At 39.9% G+C, this 24,582-nt stretch overlaps 1 protein-coding gene across 1 annotated transcript in view; it reads right to left on the minus strand.

The window, feature by feature from the left end:
- The window catches only part of ANK3 (ankyrin 3), a 202,309-nt gene that overhangs the window by 24,221 nt on the left and 153,506 nt on the right, over positions 1-24,582 (minus strand). The window contains exons 31-41 of the mRNA XM_051619726.1: positions 22,130-22,341; positions 20,190-20,397; positions 19,527-19,623; positions 18,119-18,347; positions 17,433-17,558; positions 16,594-16,716; positions 16,069-16,095; positions 14,268-14,349; positions 2,566-10,266; positions 1,847-1,921; positions 886-1,017 (exon numbers count right to left, since the gene is read on the minus strand). Of these exons, the coding sequence (XP_051475686.1) occupies positions 886-1,017; positions 1,847-1,921; positions 2,566-10,266; positions 14,268-14,349; positions 16,069-16,095; positions 16,594-16,716; positions 17,433-17,558; positions 18,119-18,347; positions 19,527-19,623; positions 20,190-20,397; positions 22,130-22,341 (9,012 nt within the window). The remainder of the gene's footprint in view (positions 1-885; positions 1,018-1,846; positions 1,922-2,565; positions 10,267-14,267; positions 14,350-16,068; positions 16,096-16,593; positions 16,717-17,432; positions 17,559-18,118; positions 18,348-19,526; positions 19,624-20,189; positions 20,398-22,129; positions 22,342-24,582) is intronic.

The raw sequence follows: 24,582 nt of genomic DNA on the forward strand, positions 1-24,582 counted from the left end.
CCCATCATTTGTCTAAGCAATCATTCTGCTGCCTACTTACTCAAGATATACATCTATTAAGAGTCTTACCTCCCCTCCTCCCCCTACGTATTGAAACACAAAAGGCACAAAGAATCAGGTCAGAAGTTCGTAAAGAACACATTTGCTTGCTACCAAAATAAAATACCCATTTACTGGAGCAAAAAGAAGTGTCAAAATCCTTTTAACATTCTGTTTCAAGGAACAACAGAATAGGTAGCCAGGTAGGGAATAACGCATTGTAGGGCTACTCATGGAATACATAATGAAATCTCATTTACAGTAATCTTGTTGTGAGAACACAGTAATACTGGAAATTACTTTTACAGTGAAAGAGACCAAAGAATATTCAAATACTGTGTAGGGTTGTGTGGATTAGAGGCTGGTAATGAACACCACTGACCTAACAACCTCTCTTTCCATTTGAGCAACTCAAGTAAAACACACAGATAAAATCAGAAGAATCAGCACAAAATCAGCATCTTCATCACTCCTCACAGAAGGGGATTTAGTCTTTTCTTATGATCTTCAATACTACATGGCTATCTAACTTTTCCAGGCAGCTTATTTCCATGTTTTACACTCCTTGCTATTGGAAAGTTTTCCCTAATATTTTCTTTGCTGGAACTTAAATTCATTATTTGTCCCATCAATTATGGATGTGGAGAACAAATTCCTTCTGCTTATATACTGAATAAATTAAGACACATTTCTTACTTCTGGTAAAAATAGAACTGAAACTTTCTTTTCCACTAGTGTTTTATGAAAGACATTTATAATGTTTTCTTAAATTTATCCTGTTTAGAGCAGGTAACAGATGAAATGTGCTATAACTTATAAACAAAAAAAATAACTACTTGAACTTACTTGTAGCATTTTTTCCATCTCTGGTAACCCACTTTTTTAATAACATGAAACTTTGAGCAATAAGGGAGTTTGGGTTTTCTACTCGGATTTGATTAATTTCATCCACAGAAAAATTCAGTTCTCTTGCCAGTTCTATAAAGACAAGAAAAAAAGCAAGAAAAAAACCCCCAACAACAAAAACACCAAACAAAGCACAAAATCTTCAATCATCCTGTCAGGCTTAAAAATATTCTCTTTCTTGGATCACACAGATGTCAGTAAAACTACATGACACAAACTTTATAGCAAACGATGAACATGATATTATATACTCATACCTGAATTCAATAAGACAAACAGAATTTTGAATTTCCATCATCTCTGTGAGCTATCATCATATTTATATTCAGTAAGCCACTTAAACACAGTAAAAGAAGCTCTGTGGAGGCTAGCTCATCACCACTAATTTATAAAATCTATTTTCTGGTGACTTACTCCTTTGTAAGCTCACTGTACAGCTCAGCCCTGGTGCTGTTGTCACCTGTGCACAGGTGAGCTGGCTGCTGCTGCAGCTCTGCCCATCAACATATGGAGGCAGGGCAGTCATACAGCTGGGCAACCTCACACCTTGCTGGGCTCCCTGCAGCTTCCAGAGCTTTGGGGAAACAATTGTCCAGATACAGAGGCAGCCCTGAGCTTCAGTGGATAGATCCTTCTCAGCACCTAGGGTGAATGTCTTGAGAGGAGAGATACTTTAGTTATTTTCCCTAGAAGTTTGATTTATTGCAAGACCAAGGGGTAATTCTTCACAGCTATTTCCTATTTGGAATCTCTGCCCAGCAATGTGTTGAATGTTTTGGGAGGCTGGGGTGCACTGTGGATTCAGAAGAGCACGATGCAGCCTTGCTGCTGCTTTTGGTAAAAGACTACCTGAAAATGTAATAGCAAAGGCTACTTGCAATATTAAAATAGAAAAGCTTACCTGTCCAGCTAAGTCCTAGGTGATCAGCTACAATTGCCATCCTTATATCTGTCCGTTCACATGGACTCTGTGGACCTGTGATTTACAATTTCTTGATTAAAAAGGTTTTGCACAGAAAACCACAACACTGGACAATACTTCATTATAGATAATAGCTTTAATTTGACTAAGTTGCTGGTGCTTATATTGTTTACTAGAATGCTTGTGTCTCCTAATAACCTATAAAGTAATTTTTTTTTCACAGCTTTTATATTTTCACCTGTGTAAAGCCAAATGTCAAACTACATGATGTCGTGTAATGAAACCAAACATGCTGACAATCTAGCTGTGAGACTATACACAAGTTGTTCAATTACTGGTGGGAACCACCAAGACCAGATTATCATCTCTTTTCTCTAAGAACTTTGACAGAATAAATTTGCTGTCACAAAAGAAATCTTTCAATTTCTGAGTTACATTAATTTCTGAGTTACATGAATGTCTTTGGCATGCTTGACTAGCTTTCTACAGTAACAGGATTTATTTAAAGGAAGAAAGAAGAGTATAAGACAGCACATACAGATGACAATGACAGGATGAAAACTACAGTTAAGTCACTCCACAGGCAATCACAACAGTTCATGCACTAAGATCAACAAGTTGAAAGTTTTACAAACTAGGCTTGATCTCCACGAGGTGAGCCATGAGAGCTCCAGAAACCTGACTGCCTTCATTCTCACCAGTCCTCTTACTCCTCCTCCTCTCACTGTCGGCCTTTTCACTCTTTGATTTTATAGATGCTGCCTCTGTTCTCATGTCTCTAGCAGACTTCGATGTAATGGAAGGCTGGTAAACTTGAGTAGCTTCTGACAAGGATGTGTTCCTTGATGTACTGTCTTCTTCATCATCATCAGAGACCTCTGACTGCATCTTTTTCTCTTCATCAGATAGACGATCCACAAGCTTTAATGTCTCACCACTAATTCCCTTAAAATATTCAATAGAATGTTTACATACCTCCCTAAGCTGATTTTTCCTTACTTTAACTGTTGTCATGGTGACGGAGGTAGATCTTACCTTTACTGGCAATTTAGAAGGAAGCTGTTTTGGTTTTTCTTTCTCTACCTGCTCTTGTTTTGGCAGGGCTGGAGTTCTTCTAGCTAGATTACTCCTATGGGTATTTTTTACAGGAATCCTAGACCTTGCTTCTAGACAGGGAGAAGTATTTTGTTTTGTTTTGTCAGGCTTACTAGCCCCTCTCACTTTACTCCCTGTATTGTCTTGGAGATTATTTTGTGAAAAGACTTCTTTTACTGAGGTGGCCTTTACAGGAAGCTTTGATTTTCCTCTAGCCCCTCCCAACTCTGTTGACTTTTGCTGCTCTCCTTGTGGTTTTTGCTTATCTCTTACTCTGTGTCCTTGTGTTGTCCCTGTACCTTTTCCTGAAGTACATTTTGCTTGATTAGCTTTCTGGAGGGAACATTTCGGTTCCAAATGTTCTTCTAGCACTACATTACAGGTAATATCATCTGTAGGGACAGCAGATGAATCCAAATTGTTGTTGTTATTAAAATTATCTTTTGGAAAATCAGTGTTTTCTGCTTGCCTACAGCTTGTCTGGCTAGAAGCTGTGCTCACAATCACTGCTACAGTTTCATTTTCTAATCCCTGACCACTTGGCATCACAGCTTCTATCTTATCTGTAACTTCGCCAGGGCCATCTTTCTTCAGAGTCATGGTGGAAGCAGAAATTCCCATTTTAATTGGTGTGCGCAATTTGGGATCAACTTTAGAAGCGTTTATTGCTGCCGATGATTTTTCCAGTGAGTTACTACCAAGTGTTTGTTCCATGCAATCTCCACTGGCCTGGATGATGGGCTTATGTTCAACTGCTGTTGTCTCTACTGGTCTCTCTAGGTTTGTTTCTACAGTGCTGTCCCCTGCCTGTGGCTGTGTGATGGCAGTGATTGTACTTTTATCCCCTTCCCCCTTGTCCCCTGACTTCCCTTCAGAAGTATGCTCACCAATCTGAAAAAATTGGAGTCTTTCTTCAACAAAATCCCTCTTGCTCATGTCAATTGCACCACTGCGAGTCATCTCAAACATCTTCCCTTCATGAAATGGGAAGGGGTTGGGCTCGCTAGTTGGCGTACTTTCATCTGTTGGAGTTCTGGCTGGAGTTGTATCAGGTGTTGTTGCTTGAGATCTGTCTTCCACTGCCAGACCAAATGGCTTAGCCTCATCATCCCTTGATTTAGTCTCAAACACTTCATCATCACCTCGGTTACTGGACCATGGATCAAAATCTAGACTCTTGGTGGCCACTGTTTTGAAAGGTGTTGCAAATTCTTCATCTACTTTGTAACTGAAATATGTATCAGGAAATACAGTCCTATCAGGGTGTCTGCCTTCCAAAGTGAAAAACTGTGCCCCTGACTTCTGTTCACTCTTATCTCCAGCTTTTTCAGAAGTTGGACCCTTGGAAGGCGCCTTGTCTTCTTCAGGGCCTACCTTGCCTTCCTCCTCAATGACTTCAAGCTTACTCTGGCTAAAGCAGCGATCAGTCTGCTTTAGAATGCCTTCTGTAGTCCATACATCCTTTTTGGTTTCAACTGCCGGACCTGCAAGTTTAGAATCACTCTCAGTTAAACCATCATCTTCATCTTGCAAATCATAACCATCAAGAGAGTCAATCTCGGTTGCATCGGTATCATGGGAGAATTCTGCAGTGGTTGCTATGGAACACTCTGTGACAGACTGGTCATTATTATTCCCATTTTGCACTACATCATTCTGGGGTGAATCAAGCCCAATGTCAAACTCATTAGGCTTCCCTGAAGTGGGATGTCCTAACTCTTTCTGCTTCTCAGTTTTTTCAGGGGTTCTGGGTTTTGAGGTTTCTTTCTGATCATCTTCCAGTTCTTTCAGTTTGAATGTGTACTTTTTAAGTGGTATAGGTTGATAGAGAGATTCATCATCACTGGAGTCACTGACATCTGCTCCCGGTGGCACAGGAGATGGTGGCTGCACTCTTATGACAGGTTCAGCCAGTTGGCATTTGTCATGTTCATCTTGCAAGTTCACTTCTGTCATCTCCATTTCACTCTCAGTGGAATAGTGAGGCTTCTTTTCCGACTCGCCTTGGTCTGCATCCAGTGGTGGAGGAGGAGGGAATTCAATGTAGGCAATTCTGTTACCTTTGGGTCTTTTGTTAGAGTCCTTATTTATAAGGTTAGGTAATGCTTTGTCAATCTGTGGTTCCTCAACTTCTGCCTGTTTTACAGATGCTGACTTAGCCTCTGCTTCCTCTTCTGATTCCTCAGATACCTCAGGTATAGGACTGGGCTTGCCTGGGATATAAGCTATTAGTGAGTCGGGTGTTTTAGATGTAAACTCGTAACTCACTTCCTCTGAGCTTGGTGTTTCTGGTGTCAAAGGGCTTTTACCAGAGCTATCTATAAAGGACACTTGTTCTAGTGTGTCATCTTCTGGACTACCTTGTGGAGAAGGAGGTTGTTTCTGCTGTCTAGCTGCATGAAATGTCCCTCTTGACTCTTGAACTGTCTTACTCTCTTGACTGACAATTTTTTTAATACTTCCTTGTTGCACCTCTTTCTCATATTGCTTTCCTACTTGAACAAAACTGACATACACAGGTAAGGTCTTAATGTCCTTTCCCCCTTCAGTGCTTACTAGCGGTGCAACTTTATTCAAGTAATCACTAGCACCGGCATCAACTAACTCACTTGAAGGAAATTCCTTGCCTGGACTACATTCTAAGGAGTCTGGTGATTTGCTAGGGGATATCTCAGTTTCCTCAGCAGGAGGACCTAGACCTATTGAGCTCTGCTGCTTGGTGACTTTTCTGATTTCTGAATGCTTTGTTTTTTCATCTTCCACATAATCAATCTGCCTCTCAACTTTCTCCTTAATCACAGCTGATTGGGATACTTTAGCTGAAAGTTCATATACACCATCAAGCATGGTTCTCCTCTCTTCAACAATTCTGACTGGAATATGGGATACAGCAATTTCTTCTTTCCTTTTGGTTATTTTATCAGCCACTTCACCATTACGTTCTCCCTCTCTGACAACAAATTCTCTGTATAAAACCCTTTTTGAGGGAGATTTTACAGTCAGTTCCTTCACTTCTTCTGAAAGAATTCCATTTGTTGTTGGTTTGTGCTCTGTCACAGTGATGAATTCACTTTTTTTGTCAGCTTTAGCTTCAGCATGATCAACATGGTTTTCTTTTACTGTATCTGGAACCAGCACATGTGAAAGTTTTTCTTTTTGTGTCTTATGATTAGAAGTTCCAGGACTTTCCCATGTCCTATAGATTTTTTTGTCCCAGTGTCCCTTTGTTGTTGAATCTAAGCCATACACCAGGTCTTTTGCCTGTGGTTCTGAAAAGTGCTCTGGTGTGCCTCTACTCGTCTCAGTTCTTTGTTTTTGTGTGTCTGAGGCATGAAAGTCTTCAATAGCTTTCCCTTTACTCGGAACAAAATCTTCCTTTGCTTTCACCTCTTTCTGTAAAGCTGTGCTCCCATCAGTGAGCTCTACTTGTTTGGCATGTTTCTCTCTGGAATAAAACTGATACACTGGTAACTTACTTTCTTGCAATTTCTTTACTGGAATTTTGGACTGACCATCCAGCTTTTTTTCTTCTTGAGTTACGTCCTTACTCCTTGGACTTATACTTTGTTCAAATTTAAGCCTAATGGAACTGAGCTTTGATTGCTTCAGTTGAAATCCAGTCTGTGAAACCTCAGGTGCTCCAGTCTGCTGAGCACTTCCTTTGTGTTCCATAGTTTGTTTAGAGTCCTCTGCAGGTTGCACAAAAATCCTTTTTTCAGGACTGCTGGGCAAACTGGATGCTTTTCTTTCATCCACCTTGGGAAAGCATTTCCCATCACGTGCATAGTGCTTCACCTTATTCCATTCGTCACCAGACAATGGCAATTCAGAGAGCAGAACTTTCTCAGGGCTGCTGCTGTCAGAGCTCTGGCTAGAATGTATTTCTTTGCCATTTTTTTTATGCTGCTTTTTCTCTGGAGACTGTAGCTCATCATTCAACTTCTCTGTTTTATCCCGAAAAAACTGTGATACTTCAGTCAGTTTTTCTTCTGCCTCCTTAACAGTCCTGTCCACCCTGTCTTCATATATCAACTTTTCTCTACCTCTGTCTAATCTGTCCTCAGTAAAGCGCATCCACATTGCATGTTTTGGACTACTAACATCTCCAGTGTAGTGTAACACTGTCACTTTATCATAATGATCATCTTTAGACATTTTACCTATGCCATTTTCAGATACATCTTTATAGATTTTGGAGATAATCTCTTTTTTGGGGGCAGTAGCTACTTTTTCTCTGCCTCGTTTATCAGACCCCTGTAACTCTGAACTAAGGGGTAGAGCATGGTCAGTAACTGACTCCTCAGTATCAGAATGAGACACATCTAGCTTTTCTGAAAGGAGCATTTTCTCAGCAAACCTGTAAGACTCCCCTCTTAGTTCTGACAACTCATCATCATGGTATTCTATTGAGTGCTGACTCAAAAGCTTCAATGTTTTGTAAGAGTCATCAGACATGAGTTGAGCAGAACTAGGGCGACTGTCTTCTTCCTGGGACACAGGAGTGTTAACTCTAGAGGATTCCAGATAAGAAGGAAGTGACTCTTCAGCCGTGAGCTCCTCTTCTTCTTGCTGACCTTGTTCGTCTGAACAAGGAAAAGCATCATGTTTTTCCAACTCTTTTAAGTTAATATCTCCCCGAGGTAAGTCTTTCTGATATACATACATTTCTTTTTCTGGATGCTTTTTTGTTTCTCTAATAATGACTTCAGTAGGTTCAGCCTGATTACCTTTTTCAATATGGACCTCTATTATTCGCTCCAGTTTGGGTTTCATTTTGCTGTCCTTCTCTGCATGTTGTGGTGAAGTTTCAGCAGACTTGCTAACATCGGATGTTACTGATGATTTATGTTCAAACAGACCTGCCAGTTCTTTGGAAGGGTCACGTCCAGACTGAAAGGCTTTCATTATGTCATGAACAGACATTGTTTCCTCAATTCTTTCAGACGTACTTTCAGTGCATGGAGGTTTATGATAAACCATCCTAGTCGTTGTAGTTATATGTGTTTCTTCTTTTACTCGGACACCTTTACTAAGGACACACTTGTGGTCATCATCTTCACTGCTGCTGGCTTTCATTTGAAAAGCTTTAACCTTCTCTTTAATAGACGTAGCAGGCTTTTGCTCCAGCTCCATAAATGTAGGGGCAGGTTTAGAAGCTGGTAGCTCCTCTGCTTTCTGCTCTGGAATTTCTTCAGATGATGGTTCATAGCTGCGGATCACATGAACTACTTCAGTTCTTGTTTCTGTGATGACGGGAGGGATGGGTACATCATGGAAAAGTGGTTTTGGCCCTGTGCTTTCAGCACTTTGTGGGGCAGAAGGTGTCTTTTCACTCCTGGTTTCAAAGCCACTGTCAGATAAGGGACTTTTATCTTGATCATGTTGTGAAAAGTCATCTGGAGACTCTAAAATAGTATCTGTTCCAAAAAAGGAATCTGCAATTTTACATAACTCCTTTTCTGATGTTGAAGGCCTCATGGAGGCTGGAGGCATTTTAAGTTTATGTTCCTGCAAAGCAATAGCTGGTTTTAAAACACGTTTTTGTCTCTCTTCACCTTCTTTTTTCCCCTCTTCAAACTTGTACTTTATGTTTGTTAATGAACTGCTACCGATATCATTTGCTAAGTAATCAATAACTTTTGACAAGTTATAATCCTTTTCCGACACCGTTTTAGTTTTAATTTGAACCTTCTCTGGAACAGACATAGGAGGGCTTGTCAAAGCTTGCTGTCTCGCTTCATTAATCTCCTCTGTACTGAACTCTACCCAGTCATCCTCAGATGGGTGTCCTTGATCACTTTTGGATACTTTAGCCGACCCTTTACTTTCTAAACACACATCTTTTTTCAGAATCTCACTAACTTTTACTAAGTCCTCTTTTACTTTCTCAACAATTTTAAAGGGCTCTTCATCATCAATTCTACCCTCTTTCGGTATCTCAGGTTGGAATGGTTTGTCCTCTGTGACATCTGTCTGCAATATTGCAGTCATCCTTATAAGATCCTCTTTCATTTCAGCAACATCTTTCAGTATCTCCTGACTGGACGATAAAGACGACGGTGTGGACAATTTGAGAGCAGAGGGTGCTAAAAACAAGGATGATTTTACTGGAGATGAAGTTCGATTAAAGGGAGGCTGTGTGCGTGGCTCTGTAGTCAATGTTTTAATAGGTGACAGTAATGCAGCAGCTGATTTTGTAAGTGAAGACGACTCTGGGAGCTTCTTTAATGCTGGTTCAGACAAAACATTGACTACAGAATATACTGGCACTGTTATTGTTGATGAAGTTACTGATGAGGTAGTTGCAGATATTGACCCAAGGGCTGTGTACAAAGCACCTGCAGGAGGAGTTCTTATTGACTGAAAAGCTGATGGTGCTGAAGACACAAATGACCTGAGTGGGGAAAATGACACTGTTGTAGCTGTTGAAAACACTTTCTCAGCTGTGTCAGCAACTGCATTAGCAGCACAACTTGCAGAATGTGCAGCTGCAGCAATCTTGTCTTGAAAAACAGCTGCAGTTTTGGATCCATTTATTAAGTTGGCAGAAGATGGGTATTTCAGAGGTGACACAGATCCATTAAGCAATGGTACATCTGTGTGCCCAGCTACATGTTTTGCTGGCGACGAGAGAGATGAGGCCATCATGACTTTAGAGGATGTAACAGTATCAACTGCTGCCTTAGCAGGTGACACCACTGACTTTAGAGGGGACGATAAAAGTGAAGATGCTGATGTGATGACTGATTTAAGTGGCAAACTTGAAGAGTACATGTTAATGTTGGATTTGGGCGATGCTGGAGGCGTCATGGTTATGGATGATCTCTCCAAAAGAGATCCTGCTGTAGTCACTGGAGATGTCCGAGAGGGAAATGTGGTAGTGGATGCCAGCCCTTTTAGACTAGCAGCTTCTGTGACTGCAGGAGCTCTGACGAAAGAGCCTGAAGTAACCTGCATATTGTATGGAGGCTGTGATACCACAGTTTTTATTGGTGAAGAGATTGTCCGAAATGATCTAATCGGAGATGCTACATCACTAACAGATTTAACTGAAGATGTGGTAGAAGCTCCTAGTGTGGATTTGATTGGAGAAGCAGAAGAAACAGACCATATTGATTTTAATGGGGAAGCTGTAGGAGTGTTAGAGGAAGAGCTTGATAAGGAAGTGAAGCCTGATTTGGTTTGCCCAGGCACTGTAATTGGAGCTGTTGTCCATGACTGATATGGCCGTGTTGAAAAGAATGGCTTGTATGAATAAGTAGCAGGTAGGGATCTTGTAGCTCCTGCACTCCGTTCAACTGTTTCTTAAATTGTTAAATTAAAATTAAACATAAAATCAACAAAAATGATTGAAAAACAGAGAGACCAGAGAAGAAAATTGGTCAGTATACGTTGTAATATTATAAAAAGCAAGTACAATTGTTTGCGTGAGTTAGGATGAAGGAGGCAAAAGAAGATTTATAAAAGGAAAGAAAAAAACAGGAGTGAGCCATAGACTGATGACTGGTCTAAACTAAAAAGCAACATGAAATGAAAGACAGAAAGCACAGAGCAACCAAAACTGCAACCAATGAAGAACAGAAAACACAAAGAAGGAATCCATATGGGAAAAAAAAAAACTACATCAAAATTTCTTCTCTTACTTCCTATTGACTTTCTGATGTGCTACTTCTGAAATATTTGTATCGGTTCTATTTTGCCTGTTCAGGTATGTCTCTGCTTTGCATAACTATTAGAATTATCCTTTTAATAATTTATACTGTTGTTGTTCTATTCAGCTATTGAACCTATACAAAATATGAAGTTGTATAAAATGACATTATATAGCTAAAATCTTTTTTTAAAACCACTCAGAGGTATTTCATGCAGAACCCAAAATTTCATTAAGTGACAGGCAATCAATGTGCAAACTGTGAAGCAACTGGAATAAATTCAAATCTGTATCTTCCATGCACAATTCGGATATGCTTCACACTCACAAAGCCAATAAGAGCAAGAGCTTTTCTGAGTCAATATTTTGAAAACATATAAAAATAAATAAATTAAAGGAACTTTTGCATTTGTTTCTCATGCGATACTACTATTGTTTGGTAAAAACTAAAGTAAAACTTGTCGTGAAATGATTTTAAGAAGCATATGTCATACATGAAATATGGAAAGTATGATCTATGATAAACGTGAGCAAGCAAAGCAACTGAATCAGTTTTTATTCATGCACAGTAGATCATGTCAAAACGAGCACACAGATTAATTTTTATGCTGTATTAAGCACAAGTATATAAACCTTACAAAGTCATTTCACAAGAAGCCATTAAAAGAAGAGTACACTTTTTCTACAAGATGTAGTGTCTTGGTACCTTTTGAGGAGATTTCTTGTATCAGCTCAAAGACAGACCTGTTTGACTTTACATTTCTCAAAAGGTAACATTAGAAAAGCAGTCAAAAACCGATATATTATGCAGAAACTTCCTGGCAAGGACAAACCTGTTGACTATTATCATCCCCCAGAACGCTCAGCTTATTCATAGGCATTTTGAACAAAATTATCATCAACCACATTTTCATTGCAGCAGGTACTCATGCCAGAAGCCAGTATTTCTGGGAATCCCATTGCAGCATACATATCCTCTGACACAGCAAGAACACTCAGAGAGTTGACACTGAAATTAACTTAGAGAGCTTTTTTTTCTTTAAAGTTGAGTTGTAAATGGAGCTAAAATATCCAAACAACTTATTCAACATACCTTTCTCTGAAATTACACTAATAATTTGTCAAACCTCCTTGATCTGTCTTATAGACAGACAGTAACTTACAGTGAAAGAAGCTTAACAAGTCTAATACTAAACTGTTAAACTTAAAGCACACACACTCTTACAGAACAGTGAATATTCAGTATACCACAGGTTCATATCCTGCAAGGAGCAATGTCCTATAGAACCCAATCAAAGCCCAGAAGACAAAATGGATGGCTGGGGATATTGCAGTATGATAACATTTAAGTTGAAAAGAGCTTGACTAGGCCTGACTCGCACAGCCTATGTCAAAAAACATCCATTTTTCCTTGCAATTTGATTTTTAAGTGCAAACATACTTCTTTTTGTTTCACCCAAAGAAAAAAAACATAGTGTACTTCATTAAATGAGCTAGACTCTATTATGAAGATTAATTAGCAGCTGTTGACATTCACCAAAAGTACATACAGCTCTAAGTCCAAGAAACAAACCCCGAAATCATTCTGCAAAGAACTAACAGCAAAGCAACTTGTTTAGCAGTTTAAGTTTGGAAATGTGTTCAGAGGGACTCCACTACACTGTGATGAGCCAGGCTATGGCAACTGGCTGGTGAGGTAATCAAACCAACAGGCTTCCTTCTTAACTGCTCCTTCTCCTTTTAAATCATGGATTCAGGCATGTTTAAGATTATTTTTCTGCACTCTTTATTGCAGATGAGAAGAACTGGTGCAAAGAATACTGAGTAATTTACCAGTGTGGTCAGCTATGACATAATTCAAACAGTGGGGAACTGGGCAATTTTACTATTTTGAAATACTACACAAATTCCCACAACCATGCAAGACTTTTGAGTGGGATAATATTCTAAAGAGTGGTTTTCTATAATGGCCCTTTTTGGCTACTTGACACTCTTGGCCTTAACTGTTTCCATTACTCTACATCCGATTTTATCAGAAAACAGATGTTAGTTATTACCTTCTGTGCAACAAACTACACTTCCTTGCTTGCAGTGAGCAATTGCAAGCATGGAGTGAACCCAGACAAGTAGCCCCAGATTAGCATTGCTCCTCTTCAGCTGCAGCCAGTCAGGACTGAGCAGATTTAACCACTGCTGCACTCCTTTTCTATGAGGACCTCGTGGCTGGGAAGTTGAGGGGCCCTTTGGTCCTTTTTTCCTGAGCAGGGGTAAGGACAGGGAGGCAAGGGAATATCCCACCTACCTCACTCTCTTCTGCACCAGCGCTGGCAGGGGTGCAGAGAGAAAAAAATCTCTATGTATGCATATACACTGATGCATGTGCTTATGCAAGTAAAACAGAGCAACACTTGCTGCTACCAAAATGGTGGGAGCTGTGCCATCAAATTAATGGGAAATGAGTAGAGGTACATCACTCGTATCCAATCACTGGAGCAAATCCCCAGTGGTGTGAAGCAGCCACAGCAACTGTCCTGGCTCTGTGCTGGGCAGTGTGTGCTCTCTGGAAGAGCTGCACCTCCAGGATCACATCCTCCCCTCGCACCAGCACGGCGTAGGTGGTAATGACAGTTGCTGACCAGATGCTCAGTGTGCACAGGAGGTGGTGCTCAGGCTGGTGGTCAAAACACTATCTACAGTCTTGCCCAGCAAGCAATAATTTTTGCATACTCTTTTGGGTAGCCCACAGCCTTAAGCCATTGCCAAAAGGGGCAGATTAGTTAAAAGAATGGTCAGGAAGTGAAGTCCTCTTCCAGGCCTGAGAAGGGCAATATATTCTGGAGCACATCTGATCCAAAGAAGCCACAGATCTTATATGATAATTGAACGGCAGCCATCCAGTGAGAACTCTCAAGACCTGATGAAGTCTACAGAATTTATGAGATTATAACAAAGGGTCTGCTGCAGGGTAGCAACTAAAAAGTCACAAGGGAAAAAAAGGCAAGAAAAGGCCTGGGAATGGGAAACAATAGCAGTCAACCTCAGACTGGGAGGTGAGGGAAGAACAGCTATGTCAAACACATTATCTATTTAACAAGGAAGGAAAGCAATGCCATAGGTCTGGTCAAGGGGAACATCAGGTTAAGAGCAAGCAATGTTCCATGCCAGGCAATAATAAGCATCTGCATGGAACAGAGGAGAAAGAGAAGGAGAGGAGAAAAATGAGGGAAAGCATAAAATATGAGAGAGCCCATTTTGGCTGAGCATCTGAACATATAAGCACCTATTTTTCCAGCCTTGCTGAACTTCTGCATATCACTCCCTTCTACAGTAGCTCTTTGTGATCTTTCAAAGGGAATAGGAACAGATTCTTTTTGAAAGGAATTTGCAATCCTCTGGAACTACACAGCAGTTTTAAAAATTATTATATTTTTATGTAACTGACACATATCATTTGCCAGTCAGGACTCTTCAAGCTCTTACAACCCAAGAGTTCACAGACCATCGAAGAGTTTTGTTTTCAATAGGTGGGGTTTTTTTCTTTTCTCTTTTTTTTTTTTCCTAAAGTGACACCAAATACAACATTTATAGAAAAAATGTCTCTTCTTATGAAAAATCACATATATATGGTTTAGTACTTTGGCAAGAGCAACTCACTCATTCCAGGCTCAGTCAGATAGCTGTAGCGCTTACGTAAAGCAAGGGAGACAAAATTCTGGCGCCGGTCAACCTTCTCCATCTGCAACAAAACACAGTACTGGTCAGTGCCTTTAGTATCCCCATCCTGCACCTGAACAGAGCAATCATCAAACCTCAGCATGATGGGCCAGTTTGCTGTACACATCCCCACCAAGGAGAACGGATGTTTCCGTTCAGCTTCAGGAAGACATGTGGAAGTCAAATTTGGGCAAGCAGGGAGGGAATGGAGAGAGTCTGTCTCCATTCTTGTCTGCCATATAATGAGTGTCAGGCATTGTGGAATGGGAGCATGGCTATCAGGGTGGCAGAAATCTGCTGCAAATGACTTCCCTTCTGCAGCAAGCAGGGAAGCGACTGCAACCCTAAGAGATGGCCCCAAGGGTTCATTCCTGCTCACAGGATCTCTGCTTATGGTGGAAAAGCTCAGACAACAGATGTAGCTTAGGATCCTGACTAAAGTATTTCAATACTGTATTATCCCATTATCACTCAATAAACTGCTTCACACTAATAGAAATTGTATGCTATTATTTATTCCCTGTAAAATAAACCACCTAGAAACAGATCAACACAAAAGACTACAGATACAGACATAAAACATTCATAAGAGTACAGCTTAGACTCATCAAATATTTCTCCCCAAATTAATTTGTCCTGAAAGCACATACACCACAATGTACACTGGCTTTAAAGTGAATACATTAAGGACAAAAAAAGGCATGGGGGGCCATTTTTTAATAGGGACAAAATGCAAAGATGCAGATTAGAAAGCAGGCTACTACTGTTAACTAATCAGTTGCATTGCAAGCTGCTGTGTCCAGTGGCGTAGCTGCTCGTGTGGTGCCTTACATATTAGAAGTCCTTCAGAGATCAGCTCACTTGATTGTGTGGCTAAAAATATGGCTTGTTTAGAAAGAAAACTATTGTTACAGCTATATAATAGCTCACTGGGAATAAATCCTGTGGAGACAAGGTGATGTGGTTGCTATTACTATTTGTAACACGTAAGGAGTGTTTTGGTAGGGTTTTTTAATTATTATTTTAATCAGCAGGTGACTATTGTTACTTATTTGCCACCAGGAAGGGAAGTAATTTTTTGCTGCTAGGCAAATGCATACATCCATGTAGGTTTTTTTATAAAGTGATCTTATCTACTCCAATGAGTAGAACATACTCAATTTCCTTACAATCTAACATTTAAGTTTCCAGCAAACAGTGGATTTTTAAGCTGCAAATATCTGAGGTTTATTTGAAAACAGATTTGTACACAGTATTTAGAAATCACTCTTGTTTTTTTTTCAGAAGAATCCAGTTTATTTCCAGGAGTAAAACATTATAGGTCATTGCTGTGGCCTCAGCAACACTTCTTTCTTTCTCAGAACTACATGTTACCAAGGCATTGTTGGTATTACTTCAAGAGGGAAAATCATATCCACTGAACTCTTCTTGGTTTTGCCAAAAATGGACTTTGTTCAAATTTTATTATTATATCCTTATTCAAAAGAAAATTAATTAAATTTTAGACTGCTATTATTCAATGCTCAGTTTAATTTCATAACATGTAACTATGTTTTTCCACATTTGTGCACTTCTGCTGCTTCGTAACAGACTATCAAATATTGAGGATATGGCCAGGCTAAGGATTCTGTAGGTATCACTTTCAATGCCATAGTTAAAAATAGTTTGTTTTTACTATAACATATTACTTTTCTTCACTAAATCTGAAGGAAATAAAAACAGAAGACAGTGTTTATATTACCTCATCATCTTGATCTGACTCTGTTTCCTTTTGGTCCCAAGATGCATTGCAGAGACAAGGAATATTATAATGGACAGCAGGGAAAAGAATATCAGGATATGAAAAGGACCAAATTGGGAGCACAAAATGCAAGCTGGTTTATAAGGCAAAGCAAATCCAAAATGTCAACACAAAAAAAAAAAAAACAAAAACAACTTACACCCAATGCAAATCAACACATGACATTACTGAAAGCATAAACCTATGACTTGCAGGCTGAAGCATGAGCTGTAAACAGAATTATAAAACTATAGAAACTTGACACCACAGTAACAAGAGACTTTAAAGCGTTCTACATACAGGAAACTAATAACACATCCATTTAAAAAGCCTTTATCTTATTCCAAAGCATTCTCATGAAAGGGGTTTTTTATCACTAACAAGAAGAAAAAAAAACACAACAAAAACAAAAAATAAAAGAGCAAAAATAAAACCAAACCAACCCTTATGGAAAAAGTTTAATTATTATTTTTTTTTAACAAATACCTTTTTGTGTGCTGGCAAAGTGATATTCAAGTTGCAAACAGCTGTTTGTGGCAGTCCTTTTGTAGTCTTTGGTTCTTTCAAAAATGACAGTCGACCACAAGGTTCCTGGCTGGTGTCTCTTACCTGGAAAATAAGTTTTAGTACAGTGTAGTAGTATGTAGAAATTCAGATGCCTAAAGGAGGTTTTTGAAGAGTTTCTTTCCACAAGAAGCTATCTAATGGGCAAAACCCAATGTTACTGAGCTGGAACTCAACCTGAGTTTAGATCAGTCTGAAACTCTCTGATGGTAAATCCATGCAAGACAAGATGTTGAGTGTTTCCAATCAGACAGTGTCATACTGGGATATTACTGAGAGACATTTGCTGCTCACCTTCTTATTTTCTGCCATCTTTCTCATTTGTACTCAATAAACTGCTTAAAAACTTCTTTTGCATAGCAGCTATGACGAGGCTAAGGAAAGTGAGTGTCCATTCATAGTAACTTAAGAGATGAACAGTCTGTGCACATTTTTTTGGAGGCTGTTCTGCTGTACAGTGTGTTTTTGAATCCAGCTCCTTTACTTAGTTCCTGGGAATTAGTGATCTTCTGGTAGTATTCTGGAGGTCTAACTAGAGATATAGTTTTAACTAAAGGCTCTGAATCCATACTGGTCCCAGCTCTGCCAGCAGCTCTTCATGTTCAGTGACTTCATGCAAGGCTCCCACTTTGTGTTATTCTTATATTATACAATTACACTTATATATCCTTTGGACAAGTTAGTTCTATTGGGTTGAAAAAGTGTTATCATGAGGCAGTGGGGAGGAAATAGCAGAATTATTTGTCTTGTTTTGCTTTTACCTTGATAGAAAATGGCAGTCTATTTTCTTTGAAAGCATAAAAATTAAAAACAAGCTGCTGTCCTCCTTTAGTCAAAGGGGCCAGATTTCCATAGCAATCAACGTAAATAGGTTTTCCTTCCAGAACCTATCAAAGCAATAAATAAAAGTTAATAAAACCTCTTTTTATAGTAAATCCATGCATATAAGTATATTATTATATCCTCCATCATAGTTCCCAAGTTTAGCACAAGCCCCTACTCAGATTAAATTCAACAACAAATTAGAAAATCACTGTGCAGGCAGTTTGGGAAACCAAGAGATACGAGCGGCTTTTCTGGAGTAAGAATGCACAGATTTCCTTCAAGAAACAGTGTGCTGGTGTCTTCCATATTCACCACAAAACAGCCCTACTCACAACTGTGTGTCTGTGTGGCCAATAGGAAGAAATTCCAGGTTAGCTAACTGCAAAGCACCACCAGGGCTCCATGACAGCTGTGCATGCAAAAGCCACTGCAGACTGGCCTGAGGCATCCTCTTGGAGAAAGGTCCTCATCCTCTCATTGCCTTGTCCTCTTTTGGCCTCCTTTCAAGGTATTTTTGGCACAGCCTTGCTGTGAAACTTTATTTCACTAGGCTTATCAGGACCTGTTGCCACTTGGAAAACATTGTCCATTTACAAGGGGAAGCTATGAGTAAGAAACATACCTCAATGTCTTTGCTTCTTGCAACTTCTTCGAAGTTCTCTTGTTGCTCCAAAGTTTTGTCCACTTTGTCATCAGTCATGCAGAAGCAACGCAAATTAGATTCCACAGGGTCATTCATTTTGGCAAATATCACAAACTTTGCCATGTAAGGAACGCATATTAATTCTCTGTATAGCTGTGTTGCCAGCCCAACAGTCTCTAGTACTTGATGGCAGTCAGCAAGCCAAAATCTGAGTGGGAAAATGCAAACTATTAAATCAGCTTTTCATTATGCTCAAACATTGCTTAAGCTTTTAAAGAGAAACCATGTCCTTTGATCCTTGGCCATTTTTCATGTGTACTGTCTTTGCAGACTTCCCAAGTAATTTTCCTTCTACTTTCAGTGGATTTTTAACCATCCAAAAATGGGAACCCCCGGCAGTGAATTGTTGATATACTTAATTGACTCTTCTCATGCTGGTATCTCATAAAACTGTTTATTTTAAGCCTCCTTTGAAGTCAAAGAGGAGAAGCTCTATTTCTTTGTAATGTGCTGATGCTTCACTGTAGATTTGATTTGCTGAAACAACCTCCCTGATAACACATGCACACGGCAAAATCATATCACCTATATAGGGTGAAACCCAAAATGCCCACAGTGAAGTTTCCCAAAGAGATAGATGTTATACTATTATTTTCTCATCTTATGATTATGAGTGAATGAAAATTTGGTTACAAGCTATAAATACTCTAATTTGCAGTTTGTATGAGTCTTTCCCACAATATTTCAGCCCTGATCTATTTGGCTCATTTAACAATTCTCTCACTTTATAAACCTTTTTATAGATGCAAATGTTACATACCAATAAACTCTTTACCTGGCTCACCGTGAATTTTCTGCACTAGGACACATGCTTTGTACAGATCCTATTGAATGTCTCCAGTCAGCATATAAGTCCACTAAGTCCATCAAAATTAATTTCAAACCATGATTATTTTTTTTTTTGTAAACAATATTTTTGTGGAAGTAGTTGTCAATGAAAAAGCCCATAGCCAGAAACAGAATGTCTTTAAATTTTTAAACAAATATGTTTTTATTAATCCCTCAGATGTTTTAATTGCATTAATTTTTCATTCTGTTGCTCTTTGCAGAGAAATAAACCTCTGTGTGGTACTGGCCTTTAGAGAAACAGCATGTGTGATTGCCCAGAGGTATCACCAGAGCAGAAAACGCAAGGACAAAAGCTTCGTGTGCAACCCTGGCTGTGTGGGATGCTGATACACAGTGACAGAGAAGCATGTGGTCCATTACTGCTTCATCAGTCTTGCAAAAGTCTTACAGGAAGCCAAAAAGCAGCCCCACAACTAGGCACTTTGTTAACCAAGGGAAACTACTCCCTAAGTGCATTTGGCAGTCTCTGTTACCATACCTGGCTGAAACATTGGTTGTGAATGAGACACAGTCATTTGAGAACGTCAGCGGAGTGGTGCCTGTGATATCCTCCCACTGCGCAGGTGAAGTACCTCCTGTGTAAACACAACCCACGGAGATTTTCTTTCAAACATCCAGCATATACAGAGTACATAAGTATCTTAAGTTACTTTGTTTCACATATAAAAAGATAATGTGTCCAATAATGTCCTCCAACTTCTGAGCTACATGTTATACATTACATCATATGTTGCGCACTAGAAAGCGACGCTGTTGTAAGTAAAATACATGCCCACAAGTCAATAGCAAACCCCACCTTGATATCAGCTAGGAGAGAATTATTTCTGCAAACTACTTTGAGTGACAACCATGTTTAATAGCCCAGGCTGAAATTCTTTGTCTGACTACATATAAAATAGCATTTAATATCTGTTGGCAGAGTTCTTTTACAATGGCATGAGACCAGATTAAAGCCCAGGGAATTAGTAGGAGCCTTCCAGATGACCTCAGCTGGCTTTGTGCTGGAGAACTGATCTGAACTCTACTGGACCAAGGACACCAATGTTCCCTTAGTGGAAAGCAAGAGTTGTACAGTGATGAGAATGAGTGCAGAGGCATTGCTGTCACAGAAACCTGTGCAAAGTGCACGATTTTCTCTGACCTGTAATGCTACATAGAAGTCGAAGGCTGGGTGTTGTGTCTCCTTTGTACCCATTGGTTACACCTTCTCCCGACGGAGGTGGCACAGGAATTGTCATGGTTATTGGCTTATGAAATTTTCTTCTTCGTGGCTCCACAGTGACAATGGGACTGAAAGTTGCTTTATTTCCAAGGATTTTTTTGACGATCTCCTCTGGAACTGGTTGAGCCTGTAAACACAGGTAAAGTATTTAAACTAGAGCTACAAACTGGCTGAAGACATGCAGAACTGTTCTCCAAAAGATAACTCAATTTTGCTTTTATTCTGGTTTGGTTTTTTTCCCCAGATAACCTTCTCCTATAGCTCTCAAGGGTGATTATTAGTCCAATTCATATTTAGTATTTTTTCTCAACAACCCACGTACTATTTCCTAATAGGTAACTTGTAGAGTAAAACTATAAACCTCAGTATTTTGAGAGAGGTTTTCAGAGGATGTTTGATTTTGTTTTTAATTTACAGTAATGGGTGATACTAAATATAAAAATGCAAAAAGAGGGCTATTTTTTCAGTCTTGAGAAGTGAGGACGAGACACACTGTCTTGGAGAGGCTGAGTAATTCTCACATCTCTGCCAAACAGAAATTCATGCTCCTGAGGAACACTGTGTACTCCAACATACCTTTGTACTCAGTGCTTCCTATGCTATTTCACTACTGATTATTAGGAAAGAAATATGTTTGGGTCAAATTCACAGAATGCATTCAGCTACATCAGAACTAGAAGCAAATTTCAGACTTTCTACCTCCATTTTGTGCCTTGAAAGGTTTCATAATTTTATATGGAATAAAGGAAAAATAGCCAATATGGAAGGAAATACTATAGACTTTATGTAGTTTTTACCATGTAAGACCTGAACTTAAAAGTGACAGACATCTTACAGGAAACTTTTTTTTTCAAAGCTTTCAAGTCTGTTTCAGCCAGGCTGATCTGTGACTTAGTGACTTGCTGCATTATTCAAACTGTACGAAGTATTGATATGTATAGAATATGGAGCTACATTGCAATCTCAGCAGTGACAACACTGTATGTAGAGACATTGTGTCTCCCTCACACTGGATAGCTCTGGAAAGGCAGCTGTATAACCACACTAGCAGAGCTTCCATCCTCTCAAGATTAATCTTCTCTAGATGTGAAATACCATTATTAACAGATGACAAATGTTCCAGTGTGAATTCCAAGCACTGGAATCCAAACCAGCATCCCTGTTTCATGAACCCATCAGGCTTGTCAGGTTATTATGTAATTTTAAGTGATAATTAACAGAACTCAGAGAAAAAGATATCTCACATGGAATATTTCTCCACTTTCTGTGCGATTTGTTTAAGGAGAGCTTAAGCTATTTGTTCTTCCCAGATTCTATCCGTTCCTAGAAACACAAATGGTGCATGCCCTAAGCTACAACAGATATATATGGGAGGTCTTTCACCCAGAAACAGCTGGCAAACAGCTGCATGAACTCCTTACCAAACAGATTGCTATGGCAAAGGACAGTCCAGTAAAACTAATCACAAGTTACCACTTGGCCACAGGAGGCTGGGGCAGCACAGAGGCTGTGCATCTCATAGCCATCATGATGATGGCAGACAATACCATTGAGGCTCTGGTGGCTCCAGGCCTCTTCATTTCTCTCCACTCTTCAGATACTAAGCAATACTCAAGGTGACAATGAAAGGGGAACTGGGCTTTTGCCATGGAGAGGAGATCTGCCCCTCACCTGCACCAGAGGGGCACTGAGAGGCAGAGAGCGTGCCCAGGCAGCCACATGCCAATTCAGACCTCAACTGAGAATAGTACCCACCTTGCAAGCCCCTGCTAACGAGCATCAGGTTCCTCAGCTGTAGGCCACTAAGATGGCTGACACACTTTTACATGCTGTGGTTATGAAAAGGAGGGCACCCTTACCTGGAGCCCCACGCGGATCCTTTTGGTTAGAGCACCCTCGGGGAAGGACGCCTGGACGCGCGGCACTGTCGTGCTGCTCAGCACGCCGCCCTCTGGGCCGATCTGGTTACTCTCCTGCTTGATCCGTGAAACCACTGCGAAGTACTGAGGGAAGTCTTTTGTGACGATCCTGCAGATCCGTTTCTTCTCCAGCTCCTCAACACTGTCCAGCTCTGTTGGGAGAAGACAAGTTAAAACATTAGGGCATTACCTGACCTGGTTCATACCAGACACACATCTGTGAGTTTGAGGGTTTGACCGTGCCTTAAAATACTTCAGAAGTTTCATTTTTATTTACTACAGGAGAAAAAAAAAAAAAAAACCACACCACACATTCAGTGCTATTAATTATCAAGCCTTAGTTTGGTCTGTGAACTTTTGCATAATCTCACCAACAGCACCACACAAACAGATCTGCCAGGACACCTAAGCACTAGTGTATGACAATCTCTGCAGCAGCAGCTGCTGCAGGATGGCAGGTTTGTCACACAGCACAGGAGTCCAAGGAGATCTGGAGGAGATGCTCAAGATTTCCTCTCATCTGCAAGCAGACAAGTGCACTGAACTTTCTGTGCACATCTTCAAAAGACATTTATTTCCAGCCTCTTTCCTCACATAGCTCTGACATGTAGAAAACCAAAAGACATCAAAGCCAGTTCATGATCTAACTTCATGTCAAGTTTGTCCAGTTCAAGGCACTTGAAAAAGTTATCTCCCAGACTGGCATTCACACAATCCTGACCAGACACTGAGCACTCTGGTAAACTGTCAACATGACAGAGCTCTGTTTGCCAGCTCTACTTATGAAAGCACATCAAGGATCCCTTTCCACATCAGGCTTTCAGCCATTTGGGTATCTGCCCCAAAAACCAGGTCATCAACAATTAGTGCCCTCAGACACATTCCCAGCTTGTAGGGTCATCAGGGCTTAGATAGGTGCATGAAGTATCTACCCATATTAACTAATTGACTAAGGAAATGACATAAGCATATATGCACTGAGGAAAACTCTGTGATGTGTCACAAATATAACTGATTATGCAATTATACGTATGTGTGTACATGTAAACACTAGGGAAATACCTGTGATATAAACAGTATTCATAAATGGAGATAATTACACCACTGTCATACATTTACCCTGTAATTTCTTGCACTTGGTCTTTTTAACTATTGTAACTGAGTTCCATTCCAGCACTCTACAAGTTTCCACTTATTTTCCTCCTTTAAAAGGGCACCACGTTCCTGAAGAAGAAAGTCCATTCCTCAAAAGACAGCTTTTCTATCAGATGCAGCAAGACAAGGCAGGAGGATCAGAAGTGGCAGCAAGACAAAAGATGCTTGTAAAATACTTTATGTGACAAACATTTTTCTCCTCTGAACATGTAAGCTCAATTACAGCTCCAAAAGAATTAGAACATAAATTCAGTAAAATGTCAGTTTTCCATTTTGAAAGTTTCAGTAGATAATTTGAGTTAATTGCACATTGTTGCTGTGGATCATATTTAGCTAAAAGAAGAGGGTAATTTCTTATCATAATGTCAGCTTCCATTTACTTTGACTCAGAGATTAATATCTGAAGACCTCTAATGAATTAGGTATGCTGCCTGCAGCATCTGGAAGCAATGGCTTGCACAGGAGACAAACTGGATTCTTAAACTCCCAAGCAGGTATAATCTTGACTGGTAAATCCTATGCATTCTCCTGTTTGTTGCTAGTTTGTTGCCACCATTAAATATTCACAGAGATGAAGGATAATTAAAATTATCCTGAAGTAGAAAGTTGGTGTTTTATATAAGAACATTTCAAAATCTTTCAGCCTGGCAGGCACTCTCCTTTAGAGGAGGAAGAAGATGTGAAGATTAGAGTGGCAGAACAACAGGTAGGCATGGAGATGAGTTGGACTAAACACAGGGAGATTGTTTGGTTAATACATATGTAATCTTCTATATGAAGTTGCCCAGTTGCCCTCTAACAAAAGAAAAAATATGATGAGCAACCAAACCGCCTCTCTGACTGCAATGAGAAATCCAGAATTAACATGGCCAAATTAATAAAACAGGGAAAACTAGTCCTGGGAGAGATCACGTTTCCTGAACACACCTCATGCATTTTATAGAAAGAGCTCTCAGCATTACCATTTTCCTCAGTTGCTGACGTTTAATTCCTATGCAATACTCCATGTACGCATACTCCATGTATATGTCTTCCCCTGCCACTCAAGTGTATGGTGCATTTGTCCTAAGGTGGCTGGTGGGAGTGATGGAGGAGAGATGAAATGGAAAGAAGGGAAGGAGGGAGGGAAGGAAGATCACTCCTCCCCACTCTCTAGTCCATGCTGTCCCATTTTCATTATGTTAAGGCTCCTGGACAGGAGAAGAGAAAGCCACCTTCCAGGGTCAGAGCGGGACCTC

The sequence above is a fragment of the Apus apus genome, chromosome 4 (genome assembly GCF_020740795.1).
Source record: "Apus apus isolate bApuApu2 chromosome 4, bApuApu2.pri.cur, whole genome shotgun sequence".
In the NCBI taxonomy this organism is placed as follows: Eukaryota; Metazoa; Chordata; class Aves; order Apodiformes; family Apodidae; genus Apus; species Apus apus.